Source organism: Schistocerca cancellata, chromosome 9 (genome assembly GCF_023864275.1).
Source record: "Schistocerca cancellata isolate TAMUIC-IGC-003103 chromosome 9, iqSchCanc2.1, whole genome shotgun sequence".
In the NCBI taxonomy this organism is placed as follows: domain Eukaryota; kingdom Metazoa; phylum Arthropoda; class Insecta; order Orthoptera; family Acrididae; genus Schistocerca; species Schistocerca cancellata.
This window is the reverse complement of record NC_064634.1, coordinates 183,805,748-183,833,663: the sequence shown is the minus strand read 5'-3', so window position 1 is coordinate 183,833,663 and position 27,916 is coordinate 183,805,748. Positions and strand designations below refer to the sequence as shown.

Sequence of the window (27,916 nt, the reverse complement as noted above, 5' to 3'; positions counted from 1 at the left end):
CTGAAGCTTCATTCATTACATTTCTATAAACTTCGGTTATCTGTCTGTAAATTACGATAGGGGAGACTCTCTTTCACTCAGAAACCATACGAAATTCAGATTTGGTCGGATCATAAATTTTGTCACACATTTTAAAATGCTTGTATCTAAGCACCGACATGTAGGTAAGGTATGAGTGTGGTGTAAGTGTCTTTCCGACGTGCGTGTGGCAAATGCGCAAACGTGACGTATGACTTACCAATTCGTCAAAACAGGACCAGCGTGCTGTTATTTTTCCTCTTGGCTGCCGTAGAACAAACACCCGTGGACATACATTGGAGAACGAGGAATGTGTATATGACAGGAGGAATGTGTATAGGGCAGCATGTCTGTCTGAATCCACCGATATGGAATGGTGCTCCAAGTTCCGTGCTAGTCATGGTAACGCACGTCCCTAGATCAGAAATGTAACGCAAGAGCTACCTCAACTTAGGTGGTGACACTCGAGCACGCCTACAAGAGCCGACGATTCCTGTTGGAAAGAATGGAGATTCGAGGTCATTAGAGACGGAGCACAAGCTCGGATTGTGTCAAGGATGGGAAGGTAACCGGCCATGCCATTTCAAAGGAACCACCCCGGCATTTGTCTGCAGCGATTTAGGAAAATCACGGAAAATCTAAGGATGGCTGGACGCGGGTTTGAACCGTCGTCCTCCCGTACGCGAGTCCAGTGTGTTAACCGCTGCGCCACCTCGCTCGATATTCCTGTCGGACAAGGTTGTGCAGCAGGCAGTAACGGACTTTTTAACTCATCAGAACACCAAGTTCTACCAAACGACTATTTTCAACCTGGTACGGCGGTGGGATGGTTACGTCAGAGCTCACTGCGATTTTGCCTGATTGGCGTACCGATTCTGAACTGTACGGCCGTCGATCTCTCTTTATATTTAATGCTTCGTAGTGGGAGGATTTCTGCATTTCAGGTTTGTGAAATATAGCTCCATCTGTTTCCCGTCCCAGAGTCTAGCAACAGTAACATGTCTTTTAAATCCGGAATGAAAAAAAAATTAAGTAACGGGTAACGTGGTTCTGTCTAGGTGCTAGCATCAACAACTACATTTAAAGGTGCTGTCTTACTCTTGGTCTGAATTGTCCATGTTGTTCTTGAAAACAAGTGCAGCATGCATCATATCAATCCAATCAAGATGAAAAACGAAGGTTTATAATATTAATGTGAAAAGGTGTACCATTTTTTTTAACAGACAGCAGATAGCCCTGTGACTGAACACACTGAGCTATCGTGATGGCGCCACTAAACCATCCAGACACAGTGGTCAGCGCAACTGCCCGGACTATTATACCGCGCCTCCCGTCAGACCCAAATTGTCAGCTTATCCACACATTACTAAGTCGTGCCTCTACTCATAATCCTCATTACTCATTTCGCTGATTCTCGTAAGTGTTCGAGCCTGTTATGCATTTGCACTGAAGAGCTCATTTTGCCGTCTTCGCCTTAATCATTTACAAGTGGTGTCTGTTCTTTCTGGTATGTCCGCAGTAGTGCACTACGGTTACTTCCTTCTGCGTGACAACTGCAGTTGGAGCTGCTTGAGTGAATGTACTATACAGGCCCCATTTCACAATACCACACAGCACGCAATGTAAGGGTGCAGTTGCGCGAAACAAGGACATAACAATTACAGTTCACAAACGATAAAGACATCTTCATGCGGGGAAACTTGGCATTTTCTCAACAAGGGAGAACCAGCACTGCAATCAGCGACACAGTACGCGACCAGTACGTAGGATTTTACCAAATACGACCCACACAGATGAAACGCCTTATCAGAGTTATCACGCGCGTTTTCACAGTTTTTCTGGCAGTTACATATGTTTAACTATATTTCGTTGTCTGTTCCTACTACCGACTACATTAAGAGTGGTGGAGAGTAGGCCACGAAACCATAACTTCAAAACATACATCTTCCAAAATACTTTTAAAGAACAGCCTAATGTTTATTTTCCATATCTCTAATATCATAACGCCGGCCGGAGTGGCCGTGCGGTTCTAACCACTACAGCCTGGAACCGCGCGACCGCTACGGTCACAGGTTCGAGTCCTGCCTCGGTCATGGATGTGTGTGATGTCCTTAGGTTAGTTAGGTTTAAGTAGTTCTAAGTTCTAGGGGACTGATGACCTCAGATGTTAAGTCCCATAGTGCTTACAAGGGAACCTCCCCATCGCACCCCCCTCAGATTTAGTCATAAGTTGGCATAGTGGATAGACCTTGAAAAACGGAACACAGATCAATCGAGAAAACAGGAAGAAGTTGTGTGGAACTATGAAAAAAATAAGCAAAATATACAAACTGAGTAGTCCATGCGCAAGATAGGCAACATCAAGGAGTGTGTGTGTGAGCTAAGGAGCGCCGTGGTCCCGTGGTTAGCTTGAGCGGCTGCGGAACGAGAGGTCCTTGGTTCAAGTCCTCCCACGAGTGAAAATTTTACTTTTTTTATCTTCGCAAAGCTATGATCTGTCCGTTCGTTCATTGACGTCTCTATTCACTGTAATAAGTTTAGTGTCTGTGTTTTGCGACCTCACCGCAAAACCGTGCGATTAGTAGACGAAAGGGCGTGCCTCTCCAATGGGAACTGAAAACATTTGATCGCAAGGTCATAGGTCAACCGATTCCTCCACAGGAAAACACGTCTGATATATTCTATACGACACTGGTGACGGTATGTGCGTCACATGACAGGAATATGTTGTTGACCCACCTAACTTGTACACTTGGCGAATGGGTAAAAAGAGTCTTCTACCTTGCCCGATTTAGGTTTTCTTGTGGATGTGATAATCATTCCCAAAAAAGTGATGAAAACATAACGGACGGACAGATAATAATCGTCTGAAAATAAAAAATTAAACTTTTCACTCGAGGGAAGACTTGAACCAAGGACCTCTCGTTACGCAGCCGCTCACGCTAACCACGGGACCACGGCGCTCCGCAGCGCGCGTACTCCTTGATGTTGCCTATGTTGCCCATGGACTAGTCAGTTTGTATATTTTACTTATTTTTCCATAGTCCCACACAACTTCTTCCTGTTTTCTCGACTGATCTGTGTTTCGTTTTTCAAGGCCTATCCACTGTGCCAACGTATAACTAAATCTGAGGGGGGTGCGATGGGGAGGTTCCCTTGTTAGAGCCATTTGAACCTATAGCACTCCTCATATTTGTAATCACTTGTTCGTCACGTCTTCGTTGCCCGACTTGCCCTGCCTTGTGTACTGAGCTGCGTCGTGCTCTCTCTCTCTCTCTCTCTCTCTCTCTCTTTCTCTCTCCCTGCAGCCTCCATGGAACAGAGCTACTCATCGTGCCCGTGCCCTTGTTAAGACCTCTCCTAAGAGTCGTCAGATGCATTTGCTCTAGTGTTTCGGTAGATATTTGCACTTTCGTTTCTGCAATGTACAGCTGCAGTAAGTCCAAACAAACACAGCTCCATCACGTCTTTCATGCAACGCACAGTGTCGACGAACATGTTCGTTTGTTTCCCATTACAAACAAAAGTATTTTTATAGCTTAGTCTTACATATCCATTCGACTGTGCGGCTGCAAATTAATCTAGTGTGGTATTCGTTTTATTGGTAGATATTAAGAGGAGCAGTGAAACACGAAGAATAACAGGACTCCAGGAGCGGTTGAGAAGTGGTGGTGCTGCATGGCGTGCGGTGTTTCCATTACGGCCACAGCTGAGTGTAGTTGCTGTTCCAAACAGCAGTTCACACGAGCAAACTAGTTGCGTTTCTACCTACGGTTGCTAGTACTTTAGGTGCTGGAGCTATGCTTGGTTCTGTTTAAAAAGAATAGCTCGGTGTAGTCGTACGGCCGAGCCGCACACGTCTGCTTTCATGCGCTGCAGCTAATTCGCTGCAGATAATAACCTACAGCAGCGATCCTGCAGTCAAATAGTCTGTGCATTGGCTAGAATTGGGGGTTAATAAAATACACAGAAATATAAAATAAAAAATAAACGAATAATTTAATAAAATAGGTTCTATTCTAACATCTGTAATTGATGAAGGCGACTGAGAATTGTGTTGAATAATGTTTATTCGAGAAAGGGCATCTCAATTAAACGGGAAGTGGTTCTACGATATTGTTAAAATACAGACAGAAAATGCCCTTATCAAATGCAGTAAAGTTACGTTGAGAGCTTTACGAGAATGGTAGCAAAAACCCCAAACTAAATTATGATCAAAGACTCGCCAAAACTAAGTCCAGCTTGTGATCACAATACACGAAACATTCCCTGGCTGAAAATAGTTCAGAGTTTAACATGACAGTTCACAAATTAACACGCGTGATACGAAGAATAGTAACTCATTCTCTGTCTATTCTCAGCTCCGTAAATCAAGAGGCAGAAGTTAAAGAGTCCTACTCTGGAGAACGTTCAGACTTCTCAAAATATAAAGTACCCTTAGAAGTTAAGAGTATTCTAGCGACCGTTCACCGCCCAGAACAATCACCTACACGGCGAAATCACGCACGTTACCCTACTCAGGTCTGGCTTCTTCCAGAATTCCCCACCAAATTGCTGAATCACTCCCTTGCGCTCATCACTCATAAAAGTAAGTCGCCACCTGAGTCCCGCAGTGTTCCGCTGCTGTCTGCCTTTCCATTGGCTGACGGCCATTCCCACCAAAAACACGTCGTTCTAATGTGCTGCAGACATGATTTGATTCATCTTCACCACTTCTCAGACTAAACTAATATATTACAACAATATTTAAAGAGAAAATGTTATAAAGATTGTCATAATCGATAATTTACTATAATTATTAAAAGGTTTGTCCATAAGTGAATGTGTAAGTATTCTTTCCTAAGTGCGCAAACGTTAAGTGAAACGAATTGTCGTTAAATACACTACTGGCCATTAAAATTGCTACACCAAGAAGAAATGCAGATGATAAACGGGCATTCATTGGACAAATATATTATACTAGAACTGACATGTGATTACATTTTCATGCAATTTGGGTGCATAGATCCTGAGAAATTAGTACGCTGAACAACAACCTCTGGCCGTAATAACGGCCTTGATACGCCTGGGCATTGATTCAAACAGAGCTTGGATGGCGTGTACAGGTACAGTTGCCCATGCAGCTTCAACACGATACCACAGTTCATCAAGAGTAGTGACTGGCGTATTGTGACGGGCCAGTTGCTCGGCCACCATTCACCAGACGTTTTCAATTGGTGAGAGATCTGGAGAATGTTCCGGGGCAGCAGTCGAACATTTTCTGTATCCATAAAGGCCCGTACAGGACCTACAACATGCGGTCGTACATTATCCTGCTGAAATGTAGGGTTTCGCAGGGATTGAATGAAGGGTGGAGCCACGGGTCGTAACACATCTTAAATGTAACGTCCACTGCTCAAAGTGCCGTCAATGCGAACAAGAGGTGACCGAGACGTGTAACCAATGGCACCCCATTCCATCACACGAGGTGATACGCCAGCATGGCGATGACAAATACACGCTTCCAATGTCCGTTCACCGCGAAGTCGCCAAAGACGTATGCGACCATCATGATGCTCTAAACAGAAGCTGGATTCATCCGAAAAAAACATTTTGCCTTTCGTGCACCCCGGTTCGTCGTTGAGTACACCATCGCAGGCGCTCCTGTCTGTGATGCAGCGTCAAGGGTAACCGCAGCCACGGTATGCGAGATGATAATCCATGCTGCTGCAAACGTCGTGGAACTGTCCGTGCAGATGATTGTTGTCTTGCAAACTTCCCTATCTGTTGACTCAAGGATCGAGACGCGGCTGCACGATCCGTTACATCCATGCGGATAAGGTGCCTGTCATCTCGATTGATAGTGATAGGGAGGTCGTTGGGATCCAGCACGGCGTTCCGTATTGCCCTCCTGAACCCACCAATTCCATATTCTGCTAACAGTCATTGGATCTCGACCAACCCGAGCAGTAATGTCGCGATACGATAAACCGCAATCGCGATAGGCTACAATCCGACCTTTATCAAAGTCGGAAACGTGATGGTACGCATTTCTCTTCCTTATACGAGTCATCACAACAGCGTTTCCCCAGCAACGCCGGTCAACTGCTGTTTGTGTATGAGAAATCGGTTGGAAACTTTCCTCATGTCAGTACGTTGCAGCCTTGTGTGAATGCTCTGAAAAGCTAATAATTTGCATATCACAGCATCTTCTTCCCGTCGGTTAAATTTCGCGTCTGTAGCACGTCAGCTTCTTGGTGTAGCAATTTTAATGGCCAGTAGTGTATTATTTAAATAATTATTTATGCCTTCCTGACACAAGCGTCTTTTGTGTCTCTGTTCACTTGTGGTGTGCGCTAACAAATGCGACTTACTACCTTCAAAATAGCATTTTTTTTTAATTCCACTAGCAATCAAGAATTAAATAAAGTTACTGGCAAAATAGTAAAGTGTTTAAAATGGTTCAAATGGCTCTGAGCAGTATGGGACTTAACTGCTATGAACATTAGTCCCCTAGAACTTAGAACTACTTAAACCTAACTAATCTAAGGACATCACACACGTCCATGCCCGAGGCAGGATTCGAACCTGCGACCGTAGTGGTCGCGCGGCTTATTATTCTGGCGCCGGCCGGAGTGACGGAGCGGTTCTAGGCGCTTCAGTGTGGAACCGCGCGACCGCTACGGTCACAGGTTCGAATTCTTTCGTCGGACATGGATGTGTGTGTCGTTCTTAGGTTACTTAGGTTTAAGTAGTTCTAAGTTCTAGGGAACTGATGACCTCAGATGTTAAGTACCATAGTGCTCAGAGCCATTTTGAGCCAAGTGAGTCCTATTCCTTGAGCTGCAGTTTCAACCGCTTCCTAACTATCTGCCCCTGTAGCAGTGTCCTTCCGGGAAATTATATTCAGGAGCTCTTCCATTACATGTAGGTCGTTGTCCGCGTCAAGCAAAATATGTCTGAATGAGATGTGTCGCTAATATCCACGGGTTCATTAAGTCCGATGGAGTACGCTAGGAGGTTTTCAATTTTGGCTCCTAGTTATTCATGCAAATTCCTTGCAATATAGTTGATTCGCCGAGATATTATGCTGTATGTAGGAGCTAATGTGTATTTCATTGTTTGTAATATGTCCAAGAAAATATTCTGTGGTAATGGTCCTTCCGTAAATGGCTTCCCAGTTCTTGCTAAATCCAGAGGAACTTTATAACTAGCTCCAAGAGTCCTTTCGCAGCACATTTCATCTTCTTCGCCCTAAATTAGTGAAAAAAGATTGTGTTAGGAATAACACACGCGAAAACGAATACACATTTGAGAGGCATGTAAACCTGTATATGTGGTATCAAAAAGTTCCCTGTAATCCGCGTACAGAGCTAAAGCAGTCCTGCAATACTAATGGACTGGAGTATTCTCATGGAAACCTCAAAAAATATTCGTGTCGAGTGGAAAGACAGACTGATAAAGGAATTCTACACAAGTCTGAAAGTGGTAGTAAGGATTGGCTATGAGAAAACACATGAGACAGATATTGGAAGAAGCACCAGAGAGAGTGTCGTTTGTCACTAACGCTTTGCAGTATTTTTGTGATGAGAAACTAACAGACAAAGCATTGGAAAAAACAAGACGTATAACGCCACGAAATGAACGCATAAAGACAATTATCTATGCCAGTGCCAAAGCAATATTGGCTGAATCTGAGGAAGAACTCCAGTATATGAGGGAGAGGGTAGTAAATGCAGGAAATGAGTGTGAGATGAGGATTACTGTGGGAAAGATTGAAGGGATGACAATCACCAAACACAAAGGTTCCACCAAAATATGACTGGACTTGAAAAAGTAAAATTTTACATACTGAAAAGTTTGGTGACAGACAACGTATGCATAGGCGTCCGAAATCGGAGTGTGTGGATGGCGACGGGGCACTTGCGTACCCCCCCCCCCCCCCCCCCACATCCCCCACACACCGCCCCGGAAGCTGGAGTGTAGTGTTTTTATTCATTACAGAACCTGTATACAACGAAGACTGAGTGGATAGACATCAGTTCTATGGGATATAATGAGTTTTTTTTGTCACGCATAAAATTTAATTCTTGGGGTATGACATGTCTCGAAAGTGAGCGAATAATTTACATAAAAATGGTACTTCTAGAGTCTTGTGTCACCCCTCCGTGGATAAATTTCTGCGGACGCCCATAAAAGGAAACTGTGTGAGTAAATAAGAAGTAGTATATTTACACGCAATATAACTTTTGAAAGATTGTTTGATAGGAAAATAAAAATTCCGATAGAATTAAGAAATATATGCGCCACGTCTTTTATCTGTACTGAAGTATTGTAAGACGGCGAAACAAGGACAGTCAAAAAGTAAGAGAAAAAATGCTTCGATGGGTTTGAAATGTGGTTGTAGAGAAAAATGCTAAAGTGAAATGGTCTGACAGAATGACGAAAGAGAAAGCACTTCTAAGAGTAGAAGAGGAAAAAATCTAGTGAAAATGTTACAAGTGGAGGAAACATTTGTAAGCTTCCCACTATATGTTTCTGTATGAAATTTAGCCCGAATTTACCTCCAACACTATTAAAAAAAAGGAAAAAAAGAAAAAATCTACCTATTACCAAAACTAGGCACCCACAAACTGTTACCCACTTTAGCACTTTAAAACTCGTATGCTAACCTTCCACTAAGCAGAACCTAATTCGAGTTAAACTGTAACTGGTCTGAATACATCTTGTCTTTATATTAAATGCGCAACTGAAGTAAAACAATTATCTGGCTGCAGTCCAAAATTTCCATTTACTTCGCGTCTTGACAACATTGTTGCAGGTTTCAAAAATATTCAAATGTGTGTGAAATCTTATGGGACTTAACTGCTAAGGTCATCAGTCCCTAAGCTTACACACTACTTAACCTAAATTATCCCAAGGACAAACACACACACCCATGGCCGAGGGAGGACTCGAACCTCCGCCAGGACCAGCCGCACAGTCCATGACTGCAGCGCTTTAGACCGCTTTTTTTTTTTTTTTTTTTTTTTTTTACAAATACTCCAATTATACCGGTTTCTCCTTCCAGTAAACAAAAATTAGTCTCCTTCCTCTTGATGGCGAAGAAGCAATCTTTTGGAACAAAAAACGTTTCTCAAAGCCAAAATCAAATTTCTTTTTCCTTTAAGAACAAATTATGAGGAATAAATAAGCAAAAGTTTTATATATATATATATATATATATATATATATATATATATATATATAAAGTCGTCGTGTGACTTGTAGTTAAAGACCAGTTCTTACAGGAGCACCTGAAGTGTCTCCGCCTACAGCAGGCCAGCTCGTCCAAACGTGTCTTCTCATTGCGTAGGCGTGGGTTCTGGGTAGCAGATCTATTCAGTTCGGTTCGGTTAATACAGTTTTCAGCTTCTCAGAGCTTGGACGTTCCAGCTACGCGGTGGGTCGTCGAAGGTGCTCCGTAAGAAACTGGGAAAATATTGCTTATAGAGTGGGTTGCGTATCAGGACGCAGTGTCGTTCGTTGAGATAAGTCCAATATCCTAGCGTAGACTTGTCGCCAGAAGTAAAAAGATAGCGGATCGTGTGGCCACAGATCCAATTCACAGAGTGAGTTTTGGCGGAGGGGTAGAATGTCTTATCGTTGTAGAAAAGCATGTGGACGTCTATCTGAGCCGGTGTCTGTCGAGTAAGAAACGCCAAAATTCGCCGCGCAAGTGTCCAGACGTCGAACGCTGTGCCACAGTGGAACCGGTGGACATACGTGTCATCCACTCCACAGTGGGTGCAGAGGGATGAATCGGCGAGATGGATGCGGTGCAGACGATCTCGGTTAACGTGTTTGCCATTCACGGTGATGTACCACGCTGATTGAACGTCTGATTCGACAAAACGCACATGGATCGCCTTCCATATGTGTCGCCACACGTACTGTGGATACTTACGTTCGATGGGGCTGGACGGGCGGCACTGTTGTAACAATTCGGAGACTGTTTTCGTTAGGTACAAACGTGTATGTGGTAAGGACCGGTAGACATAGTTGAACTCCAGGAAAAATCGTTGTAATAAAAGGGGGTTGGAATGGTCGATACCAGTACTGGGGCGGACAAGGGGGCCGGCGCAAAGTTATGAAGCAGGAGGTTAGTAAGGCTCTGAGGGCAACGATGCCAAAGTTTTAGTTGGGAGCTGACGTAAAGTGCCTTGACACGAGTCGGTACGTGGATGAGTCCCACCCCGCCACGATCTCGTGGCAATGCAAGGGATTCATATTGCACCTTGAATAACACCCCGAGCTGACGAAGGAGCCGAAAGCCATCAATAGTCGTCGGGCCAGGAGATTTGGGGCTGGTAGTACTTGAGCCACTTGTGGTATACGGGAAGCATGATACATGTTCACGTATTGCGCGCGTTGGATAACGCCGAGAGCTCGTAGCCGGTGATCTGCGAGATTTGCTCTGATTGTCTGTAGCAAGCGTCTACCATTGATAGTCGCTGAGCGGCGCAGATCTGCTGCGAAATCAAGTCCAAGACATCGTATGTTGGCGGCGACACTAAGGGGGGCAACGCATCTCTCCGGCAAGCCCTCACCAATGAGCAGGATCTCGGATTTTGACACGTTGAGGCAGCTCCCCGACGCTTCGCCGTAAGTCGCCACCCATGTCAGTGCTGCTCGTACTTCATCTTCACTGCGCAGATATAGTGCTACGTCGTCTGCGTAGGCTGTACAACAAAAACGGTGGTCGTGCACAGCCATACCTTTCAAACGTTGGCGCACACCCTGGAGCAGGGGTTCCAAGACGAAAGCATACAAAATCGTGGAAAGAGGGCAGCCTTGTCATACAGATCGTGCGATGACCAGGGGCGGTGTGAGGCGACCATTATATATGATTTTAGAGGTTGCACTACTCAACAGGCGCATGACCACTGTGACAATACCCCCAGGAAAAACCATGTGCTGAAGAACTGTCGTAAATAGAAGTGGTCAACACGGTCGAAAGCCTGGCTAAAGTCCAGTGAAGCCAAGGCGCCAGGGAGACTTTGATAATGCGCTAATGCTATCATGTCTCTGTAACGGCAAAGGGCCGTACGGATGTTGTTGTCGCCTCCTAGGGAAGTCTGGTCGCAGGATGTGACGTAACGTGCGACCTTCTTGAGTCGCGATGCCAGCAGCCGTGTGAATATTTTCATGTCGCTGTTGAGCAAAGTAATTGGTCGATAGTCCTGGACCCTCGATAACCCGTGCGGTTTATGTACGGGGATAATAGTGCCATCTAGAAAGGCGCGTCCGCAGCTCGTGGTCGTGCGGTAGCGTTCTCAGTTCCCGCGCCCGGGTTCGATTCCCGGTGGGGTCAGGGATTTTCTCTGCCTCGTGATGACTGAGTGTTGTGTGATGTCCTTAGGTTAGTTAGGTTTAAGTAGTTCTAAGTTCTAGGGGACTGATGACCATAGATGTTAAGTCCCATAGTGCTCAGGGCCATTTTTTTTAGAAAGGCGCTCGGGACCACTGTCATCGGTGACATCAGCTCTTGTGCGGTTGCCGTCCACGTGGAAGCCAACAAATAGTGAAAACTTTTATAAAATTCGATGGGTATACCGTCAGGTCCAGGAGATCTGTTATCGGAACCCGCCTTGATAGCATCTACCACTTCATCTGTGGTTACGTCGTCTTGGAGGTCATGCACTGCATCCTCCGGAAGTGTGTTCGTAGTAAGCTGAGCGACTTCTGTGATCAGTGCTGCAGAATGCGGTACGGCTGCGTATAGCCCGGCAAAATGAGCATGGAGAGCACGACCGATGCTTTGTTGGGTGTCGTGCTGGCGCCCTTTCACATCAGTGAGTACTTGGATCAGAGCTCGTCGTCGTCGTTGTCTTTCCTGAAGGAGGTGGCACATCGACGGACGTTCTTGAGGGATACGATTAGAAGCACGAGAACGGACTACAGTTCCTTCCAAGTGACGCCGCATGATCAAGGAGATCAACGCCTTCGTGAGATGGACCATCGACTGCCGGGCTGGCGAGAAAGGCATCGTCGCACAGTCACGTAGTATGGTGTAGTAGATGTGCAAGGTATTAGTTTGCCACGCCTTAAATTCCTTCCCATAACTCATCAGTGTCTTCCTGAGGGTCGCTCTCGGGCGAGAGTGACGTCACAGAGGTACGCATCATGGTCTGAAAATGCCAAGGGCCAGACTTCCGCATGACGTGTGCCATCAGCACGGGAGCGGGTAACGTAGATGCGATCTATGCGGCTTCACGAGTGGGAGGTGTAGAATTTATAGCCCGGTTGAATTCCGTGGAGATTCTTCCAAGTGTCAACAAGTCGTAGACGGTCGAAGACCACTGAGAGAGATGTACAAGGTGAATGTCGCGGGAGTTGGTTCAAAAATGGTTCAAATTGCTCTGAGCACTATGGGACTCAACATCTTAGGTCATAAGTCCCCTAGAACTTAGAACTACTTAAACCTAACTAACCTAAGGACATCACACACACCCATGCCCGAGGCAGGATTCGAACCTGCGACCGTAGCAGTCCCGCGGTGCCGGACTGCAGCGCCAGAACCGCTAGACCACCGCGGCCGGCCACGGGAGTTGGTCCGCGGGCTCTTGTGTCGAGTCAAAATCCCCACCAAGTACGAAATCGTCCTGCGGACCTGTGAAGAGGGGTGTGACGCTTTCGGCGAAAAAAGTTTGTTGGTCATGACGGCGGCCAGTGCCGGACGGAGCGTAGATATTAATAATACGCACGCCGAACAGCGTGAGGGCCATACCTCGCGTAGTGGGGAGGTAGATGACGTCCTCTGCAGGGAGCCCGTCGCGTAGCAGGATGGCGACGCCGCTACCAGTGTCGGATGCGGGGGAAACATGGGCGTTGTATCCGGTGGGAACTAGGAAGTCAGCCACAAACACCTCTTGTAAGAGTGCTATATCAACACCCGCAGAGTAACTAGTGTCTCGGAACATGGCCAGTTTATGGGGGGCACGAATGGTGGCAAGATTCATCGTGGCGATACGATATTGCTGTGTACGGCCATCCTCAGTATTTGCAGAACGTGCGGTAGAAGGAGCCGGCAGGTGGAGACCCGCCGGTGGTGCCGCGGTGGTGATAATCACTGGCGGGGCGCCAGCCCCAGTGTCGCCGTGGTGGACTCCTGTGCAGACACGCTGGCAGTCTGTTCCACTTCTTCTTCAACGTCATCGGCCCTGGAAGCTGACGACGTGGACATGTGACGGTCACGTACTTCCGGAACGGGTGTTGTGGATTCCGCAACATGAGTGGCAGGGGGACCGCCGTCATCATTCATTGACAACGGTGAGGACACGTCCCAGGCTGGGAGAGGAGGCGTCACAGGAGGGGCGCCTGTTCCTGCCGCATCGCGTGACTGGACGCAATGTGGGAGATCACCGTCAGACATCTGGTCGACATCTCGCGGGGCCGTCTGAGAAAGGGCGTCATCGGAAGGCGTTCGTCGTCGTTTCCTGTGTTTGCAAGGCAACCGCTGTTTTCTGATGTGGCCTTCTGAATCAGAATGTGCTCATCTGACGCCGAACCTGTCTGGACAAAGGCAGACGTCGGCACGACACCGAGGTCGACGTCCAAGGTTCCAACAGGAACATCGGTTTCGGTCTGCAACCCGTACGGTCCTGAAGCGAGCAGTGGAGGCGACGCCGTGCTTATGTCGTCGGCGCGTTGTGCTGCGGCGGGTGGCGTTGACGATGCTGCTGGCGCAATCGGGAGTGTCACAACGGGGTCCTGTGCAACCTTGGCGTAGGTGATGGGTAAGGACGTGACCGTCGAAGCGTGGGTCTCTTCACGTAACGACGTCTGTATTAAACGGCGGTGTAAGCATTCGGAACATACATGTCCCTCCTGGCCACATCATGCGCACGTTCGTGGCTGTCCATCGTACATGACGATGGCCCTCACACCGCCAATCAGCAGGTACAATGGGACATGTTTCGTCAGCTCAATTTCTATTTGCCGGACGCCATTTAGTACGGGGTAGGTGGTAAATGTTTGCCACTTCTCCGCGACGTGACCCAAGACGGTGCCATATGGTTGGAAAGCGGCAATGACCACATCGTGAGGCACCTCGAACGGGAGCTCAAACACCCGCAATGTCCGGAGACCGAATCCAGCATGGGCGACTGTCACAGCACCCATATGTCCATCAGAGTGTTTAAATTTTAGTCTGGGGGCATGACGGTGAATTACGTCAGTGCAAATTTCCTCCGTCGACATCTTGATGTAGACAACACTTCCAGTGATGGAAAAATGTATGCCGATTACGTCCTGGGGGTTCAAACGTAGATCCTCGAGCGTAAGAACTGTTCGACTTCGAAAGCTCATGGGTCATGGATGTTCGGCGTGAAACGTTATTTTGATCGTTGCACGGCGGTACGAGTGCGCCATGGTACGAGTGCGTTAGTACTGGACTCGATAGACACAAACACCGCGACGCGGAAGTAAACACCGCCGAGAGCGGAGCGGCGGAAGGCGCGCGGAGCAGCTCCGCACGCTAACACGGCTGTGGACCGCTCGGCTAATCCCGCGCGGCTGTTGCAGGTTTCTCGAAAGCACAACAAACAGTAAACAGGCAGCAACAAAGCTAATTTTCTATTTTTTAGATAAAATTTCCACACAATATGCGTACCATATGGTACAAAGTGGTGATGTGTTATGATAAACCTTCTTTAAACAATATGATGTCGAGGGACATGAAAGGGAAGCAGTGGTTGGGATGGGAGTGAGACAGGGTTGTAGCCTTTCTCCGATGTTATTCAATCTGTATATTGAATAAGCAGTAAAGGAAACAAAAGAAAAAGTCGGGATAGGAATTAAAATCGATGGAGAAGAAATAAAAACTTTGAGGTTCGCCGATGGCATTGTAATTCTGTCAGAGACAGCAAAGGACCTGGAAGAGCATCTGAACGGAATGGACACTGTCTTGAAAGGAGGATATAAGATGAACATCAACAAAAGCAAAACGAGGATCATGGAAGGTAGTCGAATTAAATCGCTTGATGCTGCGGGAATTAGATTAGGAAATGAGGCGCTTAAAGAAGTGAGTTTTGCTATTTGGGGAGCAAATTAACTGATGATGGACGAAGTAGAGAGGATATAAAATGTAGACTGGCAATGGCAAGGAAAGCGTTTCTGATGAAGATAAATTTGTCAACATCGAATATAGATTTAAGTGTCAGGAAGTCATTTCTGAAAGTATTTGTATGGAGTGTGGCCATGTATGGATGTGAAACATGGACGATAAATAGTTTGGACAAGAAGAGAATAGAAGCTTTCGAAATGTGGTGCTACAGAAGAATGCTGAGGATTAGATGGGTAGATCACATAACTAATGAGGAGGTATTGAATAGGATTGGGGAGAAGAGAAGTTTGTGGCACAACTTGACTAGAAGAAGGGATCGGTTGGTAGGGCATATTCTGAGGCATCAAGGGATCACCAATTTAGTATTGGAGGGCAGCGTGGAAGGTAAAAATCGTAGAGGGAGACCAAGAGAAGAATACACTAAGCAGATTCAAAATGATGTAGGTTGCAGTAGGTACTGGGAGATTAAGAAGCTTGCACAGGATAGAGTAGCATGGAGAGCTGCATCAAACCAGTCTCAGGACTGAAGACCACAACAACAACAAATAATATGATGAGGACCGCAACTATTCCTATGAAATGATATTCCAAGACAACGATTTTAGAGTGAAGTATGCATTCGAACGACAGAGTTAAATGTCGCGTGATCGTCACCCATATCATTGTTCTGAATAATACTACGCTTAATAAAGTGAACAATGATTTGAAAAGGATACAGTGATAACAGAGAATTTCTATAAAAACCAAACAGCTTAATTAGCTGATATCTTAATGCACGACGCAGTGAAGTGTGGTGGTCTTTCTCTCAGCTCTAAGCAAGTTAATTATTGACAATAATCATTCAGACAAACTAGCCGTGCAATGCTCAGTCTTACCTCAAACATCTTCTCTTCAAAAATATTTTAAAGTTTACATTATTTTCGCCTTCCAATATATACATCATATTCGTCCTTGCTATCCTTTACAATAATTCTTCTGTGAAAGATACAATCACAAAGCAGTATACCACTACTGAATATGTCCGTCATCCACAACACTTCAGTTAAGAATGTACCAGACTGCGCGGAGGCAAAGAGTGTGCCACAAAAAGACCAAAGATTGTTTAACAGTAACTTAAATTGCTCTCTCTCTCTGACCTGAACATCGATAACTTACAAGATCAAAAGGATACACCCACCTTAAACATTTTGGCTGGGGACACATATTGCAAAGAAATTGCCTGGAGGAATAGATATTGAAGCAATGATTGTAGGAGAGAAGAGGAAGAAGAATATTTGGAAGGCTGGATGACGTTAAAGAAGGATGAAGTTAGCAGCAGATTAAGCGTCAAGCCGTTATCCATCATGATACAGATCTGCCAAAGAGGAAGAAGACTGTTGTATCGTTCGTAGCCTGGTTCAAGCCTTTCGACTTGAAGTCAGTTCAGCTGCTTGAGTGTCAGTTCCGCTAGTTGACTTACCAAGCTGCTTATCATTTGACCTCCCGGTGCTGAATGAACCCCGATCCAGACTTCCCTCGTTAGGCCACTGTGGCGCTAGTCGATGGACTACGGAGGTTGCCTAAGGCAATAACAACCAAGATCGCATAACCAGAGGCTAATTAGATATTCTGCATCACTGGGTTTTCCAAAACCGCAGTTGCGGTTGAGCTTGTGACGAACACATGGCGGGACATTGTTTGCACTACAGCTGTAAAACGACGAGCCATGACCTTCTTCCATACAGCAGCCTTGCTGGGGTTTTGTAAGCAAACAAACCGGTTGTCTCACACAGCAGTCGAAGACGATAAGGAGACAAGTTAAGAAGAGGGGAAAGGCAGAAAGAAACCTCCACCTCGTTGACTTCGTAACTATCTCGGGGATTTCCACTCTTTGTACGTGAGAGACTTGCGCAACTAGCTGATTTTAGAACAACACGGTTACTCAGTATAGGATTACAATTAAGAATAATCACATCTCCTTAACACGTAACAAGCATGTAATAAACAAGAGTGCCACTAATCAATGCCAATATTGATACATTATGAACAAAGCGTGCAAATTATACGACAGCTACACTATCTGATCAAAAGTATACGGACACTTACCGGTGGCCATTACTGTGAGGTGTGTTCAGCGTTCAGCTTTAAGATGGCTTAAACAATGCTGGGGACACTTTCCATAAGGTGTCTGAATGCTTGTGGAGGAATGGCAGCCAATTCTTCCTCAAGAGCCGAAACCAGAGGAGGTAGAGATGGACACTTGGATCTGAAACGAAGTCGACATTCAAACTCATCCCAAAGGTGTTCCATTTGGTTTTTGTCGGGACTCTGGGAAGACCAGTTCATTTCAGGAATGTTAATGTTCAGAAATCATTGCCTCACACATGCTGTTTTATGACAGGGAGCAGTCATCGTCTCCCAACTGTTCCTCTACTGTTCAGAGTACTCAGTGCTGTGAAAAGTGTTCATAGCCTTTTCCATTTAGCGTTTACCTGAGCGCAGTAAGGGGGCCACACCCCAAGCACAAAAAACACCCGCATACCGTAACACCACCTCCTCCGTGTATCAATGCAGGCACTATACTTGATGGGCAGGTAACGTTCTACAGTCATTCGCGAAATACAAACCCATCCCTCGGATTGCCACGGGATATAATGCTATTCGGCAGTCCAAATCACTCGTTTCCAGTCAGCCACTAACCATTGGCGTCGCTGTTTACACTACCCAAGCGTCGCTTAGCACTGACGATAGAAACGTGTGACTTATGAGAAGCTGGTCGACCATTGTTCCCAATTCTTTTTAATTCCCTACAGGCAGTCATCGTGCTAGCTGGACTGCTGGTAGCTCTTTAGAATTCCGCTGTTTTCATGCGATTTTCTTACAGCCACTCCCCACAACTCTTGACGGCTTCTGCCCATCAGTGCACTAGGTCTACCTGGTCTACCGTCCGCCCCGATAGCTGAATGGTCAGCATGACGGACTGCCGTCCCAAGGGGCCCGGGTTCGATTCCCGGCTGGATCGCGGCAAGGCGGCCGGACCTGCCCCGTAAGGGGCCTCCCGGCCCATGACGCGAAACGCTCATTTAACTGGTCTTGTATTAGCAGCTGTTGTGTTTCCTTCGCGTTTGCACTTCACCGTCATATCACCAACAGTGCGCTTGGTCAGCTTTAGAAGGGCTGAAATATCTCTGATGTATTTGCTACGCCAGTGATATCCCACGTTCCATGTTAGTGAGTTCTCTTGAACCACTCATTGTGCTGTACTGCTTCTCCAGTGGCAATCCAACACTCCCCGTCTCCTTTCATACTGGCGGGTTCGTCTCTCCTGACTTCTAGTGGTCAGTTCCTCGTTACACAGTCGTGACCGAATACTTTTGATCAGGAAGTGTAAACGTGTGATATTCGAAGTAGTGTGCAACGTGTGCTTCAATTTACATTTGTTGTTGTCGCCCTCAGTCCAGAGACTGGTTTGATGCAGCTCTCCATGCTACTCTATCCTGTGCAAGCTTCTTCATCTCCCAGTACCTACTGCAACCTACATCCTTTTGAATCTGCTTAGTGTATTCTTCTCTTGGTCTCCCTCTACGATTTTTACCTTTCACGCTGCCCTCCAATACTAAATTGGTGATCCCTTGATGCCTCAGAATATGCCCTACCAACCGATCCCTTCTTCTAGTCAAGTTGTGCCACAAACTTCTCTTCTCCCCAATCCTATTCAATACCCCCTCATTAGTTATGTGATCTACCCATCTAATCCTCCGCATTCTTCTGTAGCACCACATTTCGAAAGCTTCTATTCTCTTCTTGTCCAAACTATTTATCGTCCATGTTTCACTTCCATACATGGCCACACTCCATACAAATACTTTCAGAAATGACTTCCTGACACTTAAATCTATATTCGATGTTAACAAATTTCTCTTCTTCAGAAACGCTTTCCTTGCCATTGCCAGTCTACATTTGATATCCTCTCTACTTCGTCCATCATCAGTTAATTTGCTCCCCAAATAGCAAAACTCACTTCTTTAAGCGTCTCATTTCCTAATCTAATTCCCGCAGCATCACGCGATTTAATTCGACTACATTCCATTATCCTCGTTTTGCTTTTGTTGATCTTCATCTTATATCCTCCTTTCAAGACACTGTCCATTCCGTTCAGATGTTCTTCCAGGTCCTTTGCTGTCTCTGACAGAATTACAATGTCATCGGCGAACCTCAAAGTTTTTATTTCTTCTCCATGGATTTTAATTCCTACCCCGACTTTTTCTTTTGTTTCCTTTACTGCTTACTCAATATACAGATTTAATAACATCGGGGATAGGCTACAACCCTGTCTCACTCCCTTCCCAACCACTGCTTCCCTTTCATGCCCCTCGACTCTTATAACTGCCAACTGGTTTCTGTAGAAATTGTAAATAGCTTTTCGCTCTCTGTATTTTACCCCTGCCACCTTCAGAATTTGAAAGAGAGTATTTCAGTTAACATTGTCAAAAGCTTTCTCTAAGGCTACAAATGCTAGAAACGTAGGTTTGCCTTTCCGTAATCTAGCTTCTAAGATAAGTCATAGGGTGAGTATTGCCTCACGTGTTCCGATATTTCTACGGAATCCAAACTGATCTTCCCCGAGGTCGGCTTCTATCAGTTTTTCCATTCGTCTTTAAATAATTCGCGTTAGTATTTTGCAGCTGTGACTTATTAAACTTATAGTTCGGTAATTTTCACATGCTGTCTTTGGGATTGGAATTATATTCTTCTTGAAGTCTGAGGATATTTCGCCTGTCTCATACATCTTGCTCACCAGATGGTAGAGTTTCGTCAGGACTGGCTCTCCCAAGGCTGTCAGTAGTTCTGATGGAATGTTGTCTACTCCCGGGGCCTTGTTTCGACTCAGGTCTTTCAGTGCTCTGTCAAACTCTTCACGCAGTATCATATTTCCCATTTCATCTTCATCTACATCCTCTTCCATTTCCATAATATTGTCCTCAAGTACATCGCCCTTGTATAGCCCCTCTATATATTCCTTCCACCTTTCTGCTTTCCCTTCTTTGCTTAGAACTGGGTTTCCATCTGATCTCTTGATATTCATGCAAGTGGTTGTCTTTTCTCCAAAGGTCTCTTTAACTTTTCAGTAGGCAGTATTTCTCTTACCCCTAGTGAGGTAAGCCTCTACATCCTTACATTTGTCCTCTAGCCATCCCTGCTTAGCCATTTTGCACTTCCTGTCGATCTCATTTTTGAGACGTTTGTATTCCTTTTTGCCTGCTTCATTTACTGCATTTTTGTATTTTCTCCTTTCATCAATTAAATTCAATCTCTCTTTTGTTACACAAGAATTTCTATTAGCCTTCGTCTTTTTACCTACTTGATCCTCTGCTGCTCTCACTATTTCAAAGCTACCCATTCTTCTTCTACTGTATTTCTTTCCCCCATTCTTGTCGATTGTACCCTAATGCTCTTCCTGAAACTCTCTACAACCTCTGGTTCTGTCAGTTTATCCTGGCCCCATCTCCTTAAATTTCCACCTTTGTGCAGTTTCTTCAGTTTTAATCTACAGTGGTCAGAGTCCACGTCTGCCCCTGGAAATGTCTTAACATTTAAAACCTGGTTCCTAAATCTCTGTCTTACCATTATATAATCTATCTGAAACCTTTTAGTATCTCCAGGCTTCTTCCATGTATGTAACCTTCTTTCATGATTCTTGAACGAAGTGCCTTAGTAACCTGATAACAACGTCCTCCTGAGTAGTCCCCGCCCGGAGATCCGAATGGGGGACTATTTTACCTCCGGAATATTTTACCTAGGAGGACGCCATCATCATTTAACCATACAGTAAAGCTGCATGCCCTCGGGAAACATTATGGCTGTAGTTTCCTCTTGCTTTCAGCCGTTCGCGGTAACAGTACAGCAAGGCCGTTTTGGTTAGTGTTACAAGGCCAGATCAGTCAATCATCCACACTGTTGCCCCTGCAACTACTGAAAAGGCTGCTGCCCCTCTTCAGGAACCACACGTTTGTCTGGCCTCTCAACAGATTCATTTATTCACTAAGAAATTTTTTTACCAACAATCATTATGAGGTTGGCCCCAACAGCAATATCCATAAAAACACAGTGTTAGAAGGAAAACTAACTGCTTTATTCACTACTGAATTTAACTCTGATATAGAAGGAAGTGAAAAACACGTTACTACGTCTTCGACAGTCCACCCACGGAGGTAAAGCCTGAGAGACAGCAACTTTAAGCGCAGATTTAAGATATTTGTCTTTGATGGTTCTTCTTTTTCACATAATATTTCCTGAAGAGAAATAACTAATAGACAATAAGTAGCCATGTAACAAATGTTTTTAAAGAAGACGTGTAACTTATGTTTACCTGGCATGTTCCACCTAATGATACGTCTCATTAATATAGCTTAACAGTATAATTAACAACTAACTAAAATGTAAATTATACAAGTTTGCTGCGTACGTAGTCTGAACAACGTCTGCTGAATAGAAGCGTTAAGCGTACTGAACACATAGTCCTAAGTTATCATATGCCTTTCATTCTTGTTTTTGTTTATGGATAGTGTATATGAACCTATTGAAGTTATCCCATGCATAAATTGGCTCCCGAGTGTTTGTCTGATATCCAGTTTAAACATGAACCGGCGGAGTGATCTCACAGCATTGTAACATCGGTTAGGACCTTTTTACGACCACTGTTCTCCCGCTCTGTTCATGGCTGTGAGAGATTCACCACTCCCTGTAAATATGCTGGACAGTCCTCGTTAGTACACCAACAAATCGGGAAACTTCATTCTCGATATGAGCATGGCCAAAAACGATAGCTCCTTTCTGCCACTCTGTCTCACCTCCATGTCGGACCATCTTAGTGTGCTCGTTCCATACAACAGACTGGCACATACACATTGCCATGACTTTTCTCACCAGCAGAGCGTCCTGTGACCGCCTGGTAAAGTCCGCGCACGGTACGGTGGCCGGCGTGCAGTGACCAATATTCGACCGAAGCGCTGGACGAGTTCATTCGTTTGATCGGAAGGTGAGGCCAACATCGCTCGCTCTCGGCCAGTCAGCGACGCGCTGCGATGACAGAATCTAGGCGCACGTTCTGCAGTCTTTCTCAAACTATTTTACAGATATTATTCGATAAAAAATTGCATTTTTGCATTACTTATAGCTTTTTAGATCAGCTTCATGATGACATGGCCGTCATTTCATTAAAGTTATAGTTTTTGTGATGTTTGCAGTAAAGTAAGACAGTGCACAAATTTCGAAAAAGTATCCAATGAAAGATGGGAGTCGCTGTGATTTTGCGTTTGGTGCATATTACATAATATGTTGCTGCGTATGAAATTTAGCTGACATATTGAAGTTTTCTTTAGACTTGGGTGGAGACCTCTATCTGTCACCAATCTTCAGAAAACCTACCTGTTGTAGCACACTCATTTGCGAGCGCATGTGAAAGCGACAAAGCCAGAATGAAATATCCACAACGTCCCTCATACTTCATAAACTGTTTCAGATATAGAAATGAAATTTTGGCAAACGACAGTACAGAAAGAGAATATTTTGCTATATATTTATTGTGCGAAACTTCATTTTATACTGTATGAAACTTCCTATTAGAAAAGTTATGAACGACTGTAAACCTCTTACGTTATTTGACTTTCAAACAAGTGAGCAAAACTCAATATACTCAAACAGTTTTTTCTTTACTTATTCTGACCATACACAATATTTTTAGCGCAATGCAATCTGACTTTCAATAATCCCTAAAAAAGAATGGCCCTGACTAACAATAAACTATACCTTTCATGAATCACTTACCTCACAAAAATCTTCGTTACTCGAACTACTGCAATACAGCGAGCGCCAATACTGCCAGCTAAATAAAAGATTCTGACTACTGAAGGCACTAACTACTGATAGGCAAAGTTAGCTAGTGAAAGATTTTTATGGAGAACAAACAATGTATTTACCTTATTAGTGTTCAAAAGTCATAATATATACACTATTGGCCATTTAAATTGCTACACCAAGAAGAAATGCAGACGATAAACGGGTATTCACTCGACAATATATTATACTAGAACTGACATGTGATTACATTTTAACGCAATTTCGGCGTATAGATCCTGAGAAATCAGTACTCAGAACAACCACCCCTGGCCGTAATAACAAAAAATGGTTCAAATGGCTCTGAGCGCTATGGGACTCAGCTGCTGAGGTCATCAGTCCCCTAGAACTTAGAACTACTTAAACCTAACTAACCTAAGGACTACACACACATCTATGCCCGAGGCAGGATTCGAACCTGCGACCGTAGCGGTCGCGCGGTTCCAGACTGTAGCGCCTAGAACCGCTCTGCCAGGCCGTAATAACAGCCTTGATACGCCTGGGCATTGAGTCGAACAGAGCTTGGATGGCGTGTACAGGTACAGCTGCCCATGCAGCTGCAACACGATACCACAGTTCATCAAGAGTAGTGACGGGCGTATTGTGACGAACCAGTTACTCGGCCACCATTGACCATCCGTTTTCAGTTGGTGAGACATCTGGAGAATGTGCTGGCCAGTGCAGCAGTCGAACATTTTCTGTATCCAGAAAGGGCCGTACAGGACCTGCAACATTCGGTCGTGCATTATTCTGCTGAAATGTAGGGTTACGCAGGGATCGAATTAAGGGTAGAGCCACGGATCGTAACACATCTGAAATGTAATGTGCACTGTTCAAAATGCCGTCAATGCGAAAAAGAGGTGACCGAGACGTGTAACCAATGGTACCCCATACCATCACGCTGGATGACACGACAGTATGGCGATGACGAATACACGCTTACAATGTGTGTTCACCGCAAAGTTGCCAAACACGGATGTGACCATCATGATGCTGTAAACAGAACCTGCATTCATCCGAAAAAATGACGTTTTGCCATTCGTGCACCCAGGTTCGACGTTGGGTACACCATCGCAGGCGCTCCTGTCTGTGATGCAGCGTCAAGGGTAACCGCAGCCATGGTCTCCGAGCTGATAGTCCATGCTTCTGCAAACGTCCTCGAACTGTTCGTGCAGATGGTTGTTGTCTTGCAAACGTCTCCATCTGTTGACTCAGGGATCGAGACGTGGCTGCACGATCTGCTACAGACATGCGGATAAGATCCCTGTCATCTCAACTGCTAGTGATACGAGGACTTTGGGATCCAGCACGGCGTTCCGTATTACCCTCTTGAACCCGCCGGTTCCATATTCTGCTAACAGTCATTGGATCTCGATCAACGCGAGCAGAAATGTCGCGATACGATAGACCGCAATCGCGATAGGCTACAATCCAACCTTTATCAAAGTCGGAAACGTGATGGTACGCATTTCTCCTCCTTACACGAGGCATCACAACAACGTTTCACCAGGCGACGCCGGTCAACTGCTGTTTGTGTATGAGAAATCGGATGGAAATTTTCCTCATGTCAGCACGTTGTAGGTGTCGCCACTGTCGCCAACCCTGTGTGAATGCTCTGAAAGCTAATCATTTGCATATCACAGCACCTTCTTCCTGTCGGTTAAACTTCGCGTCTGTAGCACGTTATCTTCGTGGTGTAGCAATTTTAATGACCAGTAGTGTACATCAGTTCATGACAACCGGTCTTTCAAATTTCGTTATTCCGCTCTCAAACCTCTGCCATCTCTCTCCCCACATCCATGACTGCTGGCGGCTCACCTCCAACCGCGCAACGCTACGCGCTGATCACATCCAACTGCCCAACACTACAATAGCGGATATTCCAACAGTGCCAACCAGCCACAGACTGCACACAGCACAGCCAGTGATTTTCATACAGAGCGCTATGTGACGTTACCATCATAAAAACCTAAACAGCTTACTAACACGTGTTATTCCAATAACAACAGTTTTTCAATGAAAGAATGTATTTTTTTAAGAGCCATCGATAGCTGGTGAAACGAGAAGTGCTGTGGGTTTTGGAACAATATAAGTGAAGACATTACACGTTTATTTTTGTATCGATGACGTATTTTTTCATAAGCTATTGGACTTCTTCTCAGTTGCTCTCTGAATAAGACACTGTTTCAGATTTCTCTCGCAGTTGCGTCTGTACATGTTAGTGAAGTGACATTGCGTAAACTGTGCTGTATTTTGGTAAAAGAAGCAAATTTTAACATGAGAGCAAGACAAATGTAGGCTTTACTCAAAATTCGCTACTCTGGACGCTTCTCTGAATGTTACAAATGGCTAACGACCGACGCGAAAATAAATCGTTTCTTTTTTTTTTTTTTTAGTGGAATTCTTTTTAGATACTAACGAAGTTAGAGGTATTGTAGAACTTTTTTAAAAATGCCATGCAAGTGCCGGCCTCTGTGGCCGAGCGGTTCTAGACGCTTCAGTCCGGAACTGTGCTGCTGCTACGGTCTCAGGTTCAAATCCTGCCTCGGGCATGGATGTGTGTGATGTCCTTAGGTTAGTTAAGTTTAAGTAGTTCTAAGTCTGGAAGACTGATGAGCTCCGATGTTAAGTCCCATGGTGCTTAGAGCCATTTGAACCATCACCATGCAAGTATAGTTGTGGACGGTCTCAACATTATACGAGAGTCACTCCAAAAGAAATGCACACTACTTTTGTAAAAATACAGTTTTCATTCTACTTGTGTGAAAGTTTTACCGTGTGTAGATACATCCTTCCCACTTGTTTTTGGATCTATGGAACGAAAAACTAATCTAATCTTCAAACTTAGTTCAACCTGTTCCCGTGAGTGGCGCCGTCACAGCATGTCTTCAAGATGGCTGCTACACTTGACGTTCGACAGAAGCAACGTCCTGTCATAGAATTCCTGCGCTGTGAAAACGAGTCAGTGGGAAACATCCAAAAGAGGTTGAAAAAGGTGTATGGAGATGCTGCTCTCGATCGCAGTAGAGTTAGTCGGTGGGGAAGCAGGTTACGTGATGAAAGCGGGCACGGCAATATTGAGGATTGTCCTCGCAGCGGCAGGCCTCGTACTGCACACACACCAGACAATGCGCAGAGAGTTAACGAATTGGTGACTGCTGACAGACGCATCACAGTGAACGAATTGTCACGCTACGTTGGGATAGGGGAAGGAAGTGTTTGCAGAATACTGAAAGTATTGGCGTTAAAAAAGGTTTGTGCCAGATGGGTTCCCAGGATGTTGACAGTGGCTCACAAAGAAACAAGAAAAACAGTATGCAGCGAACTTTTGGAGCAGTACGAGAATGGTGGAGATGAATTTCTTGGAAGAATTGTGACAGGTGATGAAACATGGCTCCATCATTTTTCACCAGAGACGAAGAGGCAATCAATGGAGTGGCATCATACAAATTCACCCAAGGAAAAAAAATTCAAAACCACACCTTCTGCTGGAAAAGTTATGGCTACGGTGTTTTTCGATTCCGAAGGACTCTTGCTTGTGGACATCGTGCCAAGTGGAACCACCATAAATTATTATGCATATGTGACGACACTGAAGAAACTTCAAGCTCGACTAAATCGTGTTCGATCACATAGGCAAAAGCAGGATGTTTTGCTGTTGCACTACAATGCACGGCCACATGTCAGTCAAAAAACCATGGAAGCGATCACAAAACTCGGATGGATAACACTGAAACTCCCGCCTTACAGTCCTGACCTGGCTCCATGTGACTATCATCTCTTTGGGAAACTGAAAGACTCTCTTCGTGGAACAAGGTTTGAAGATGATGACCCCCTTGTGCACGCTGCCAAACAGTGGCTTCAACAGGTTGGTCTAGAATTTAACTGTGCGGGTATACAGGCGCTGGTTCCAAGATGGCGTAAGGCAGTTTAGAGGGATGGAAATTATGTGGAGAAATGAAAATATTGTTCCTAAAGGATGCATCTACACACTGTAAAACTTTCACACATGTAGAATAAAGGATGGATTTAAAAAAAAATAGTGTGCATTTCTTTTGGAGTGACCCTCATATTTACATAAAAATATGAGTGTAGGCTTCACTTTCGAAGGGCACTTCCCTCCAGCGCTCGGCATTTCCCCTACAGTGCCTGCCATGTAACCCTCACAGCTGCCGCTCTCCGCACGCGTGCCCAGCCTATTGCGCATCTAGCGGTCACGTTATTCTGAGCGGACTCTGCTAATCGTACAGTATATACAGTGCAACCAACAGAGCGGAACACTCTTTAAAATGACTGAGTAATATTGTCTGGCATCTAAGTTAACTTTTTACTGGCTACAGCTTGAGTGGTTTCTTCAATAGCTACTTGTGTGTGCGCAGCTCCGCCGGCAGAGACGGAAGCGCCTCCGCGGGCCCAGAAGGAGCCGCCCTCGCCGTTCCTGAGGGGCCTTCCTGAGCCGCTGCCCGAGCACCAGCTGCCCGCCGTCCAGGAGCTGCGCCGCTGGCTCAACACGCAGCCGCACCTGCCGCCGCTCACAGGTCTGTACCCTCGCGCAACCACGTCCTGTGGCAAAGTCAGGCACTGACAGAGAAACAATCACGTCGCACCAACGACCAGCTCCAGGAAATTTAAGTTCTTATGAGGGGTACTCATAAAGTGTTAATCAACACCTCGAATGTATCTAACTGGGACCATGAATTCTAGTGATGGTGCAAGTCCTTCTTCTAATGTTCACCCTTCAATGTGGCACTGTTCTCAGCGACGGTAGACTTGACGGAGTCCTTGGTTGTACGAATCTGGCCGTTCAGGAAACGTTCCACCTCGAGAACGACCACATCGTCACTCTGGAGATGCTGCCACCGAATGGTTTGTTAAGGGGGGTAGGGCGTTAAACGGGCCGTCTTGGAGCAGGAGAGACACCACAGGAGTTTTTAATTC

At 45.4% G+C, this 27,916-nt stretch overlaps 1 protein-coding gene across 1 annotated transcript in view; it reads left to right on the top strand.

The window, feature by feature from the left end:
* The window catches only part of LOC126100891 (retinol-binding protein pinta-like), a 341,960-nt gene that overhangs the window by 55,542 nt on the left and 258,502 nt on the right, over nt 1-27,916 (top strand). Inside the window, exon 2 of the mRNA XM_049911558.1 lies at nt 27,358-27,516. Within this exon, the coding sequence (XP_049767515.1) occupies nt 27,358-27,516 (159 nt within the window). The remainder of the gene's footprint in view (nt 1-27,357; nt 27,517-27,916) is intronic.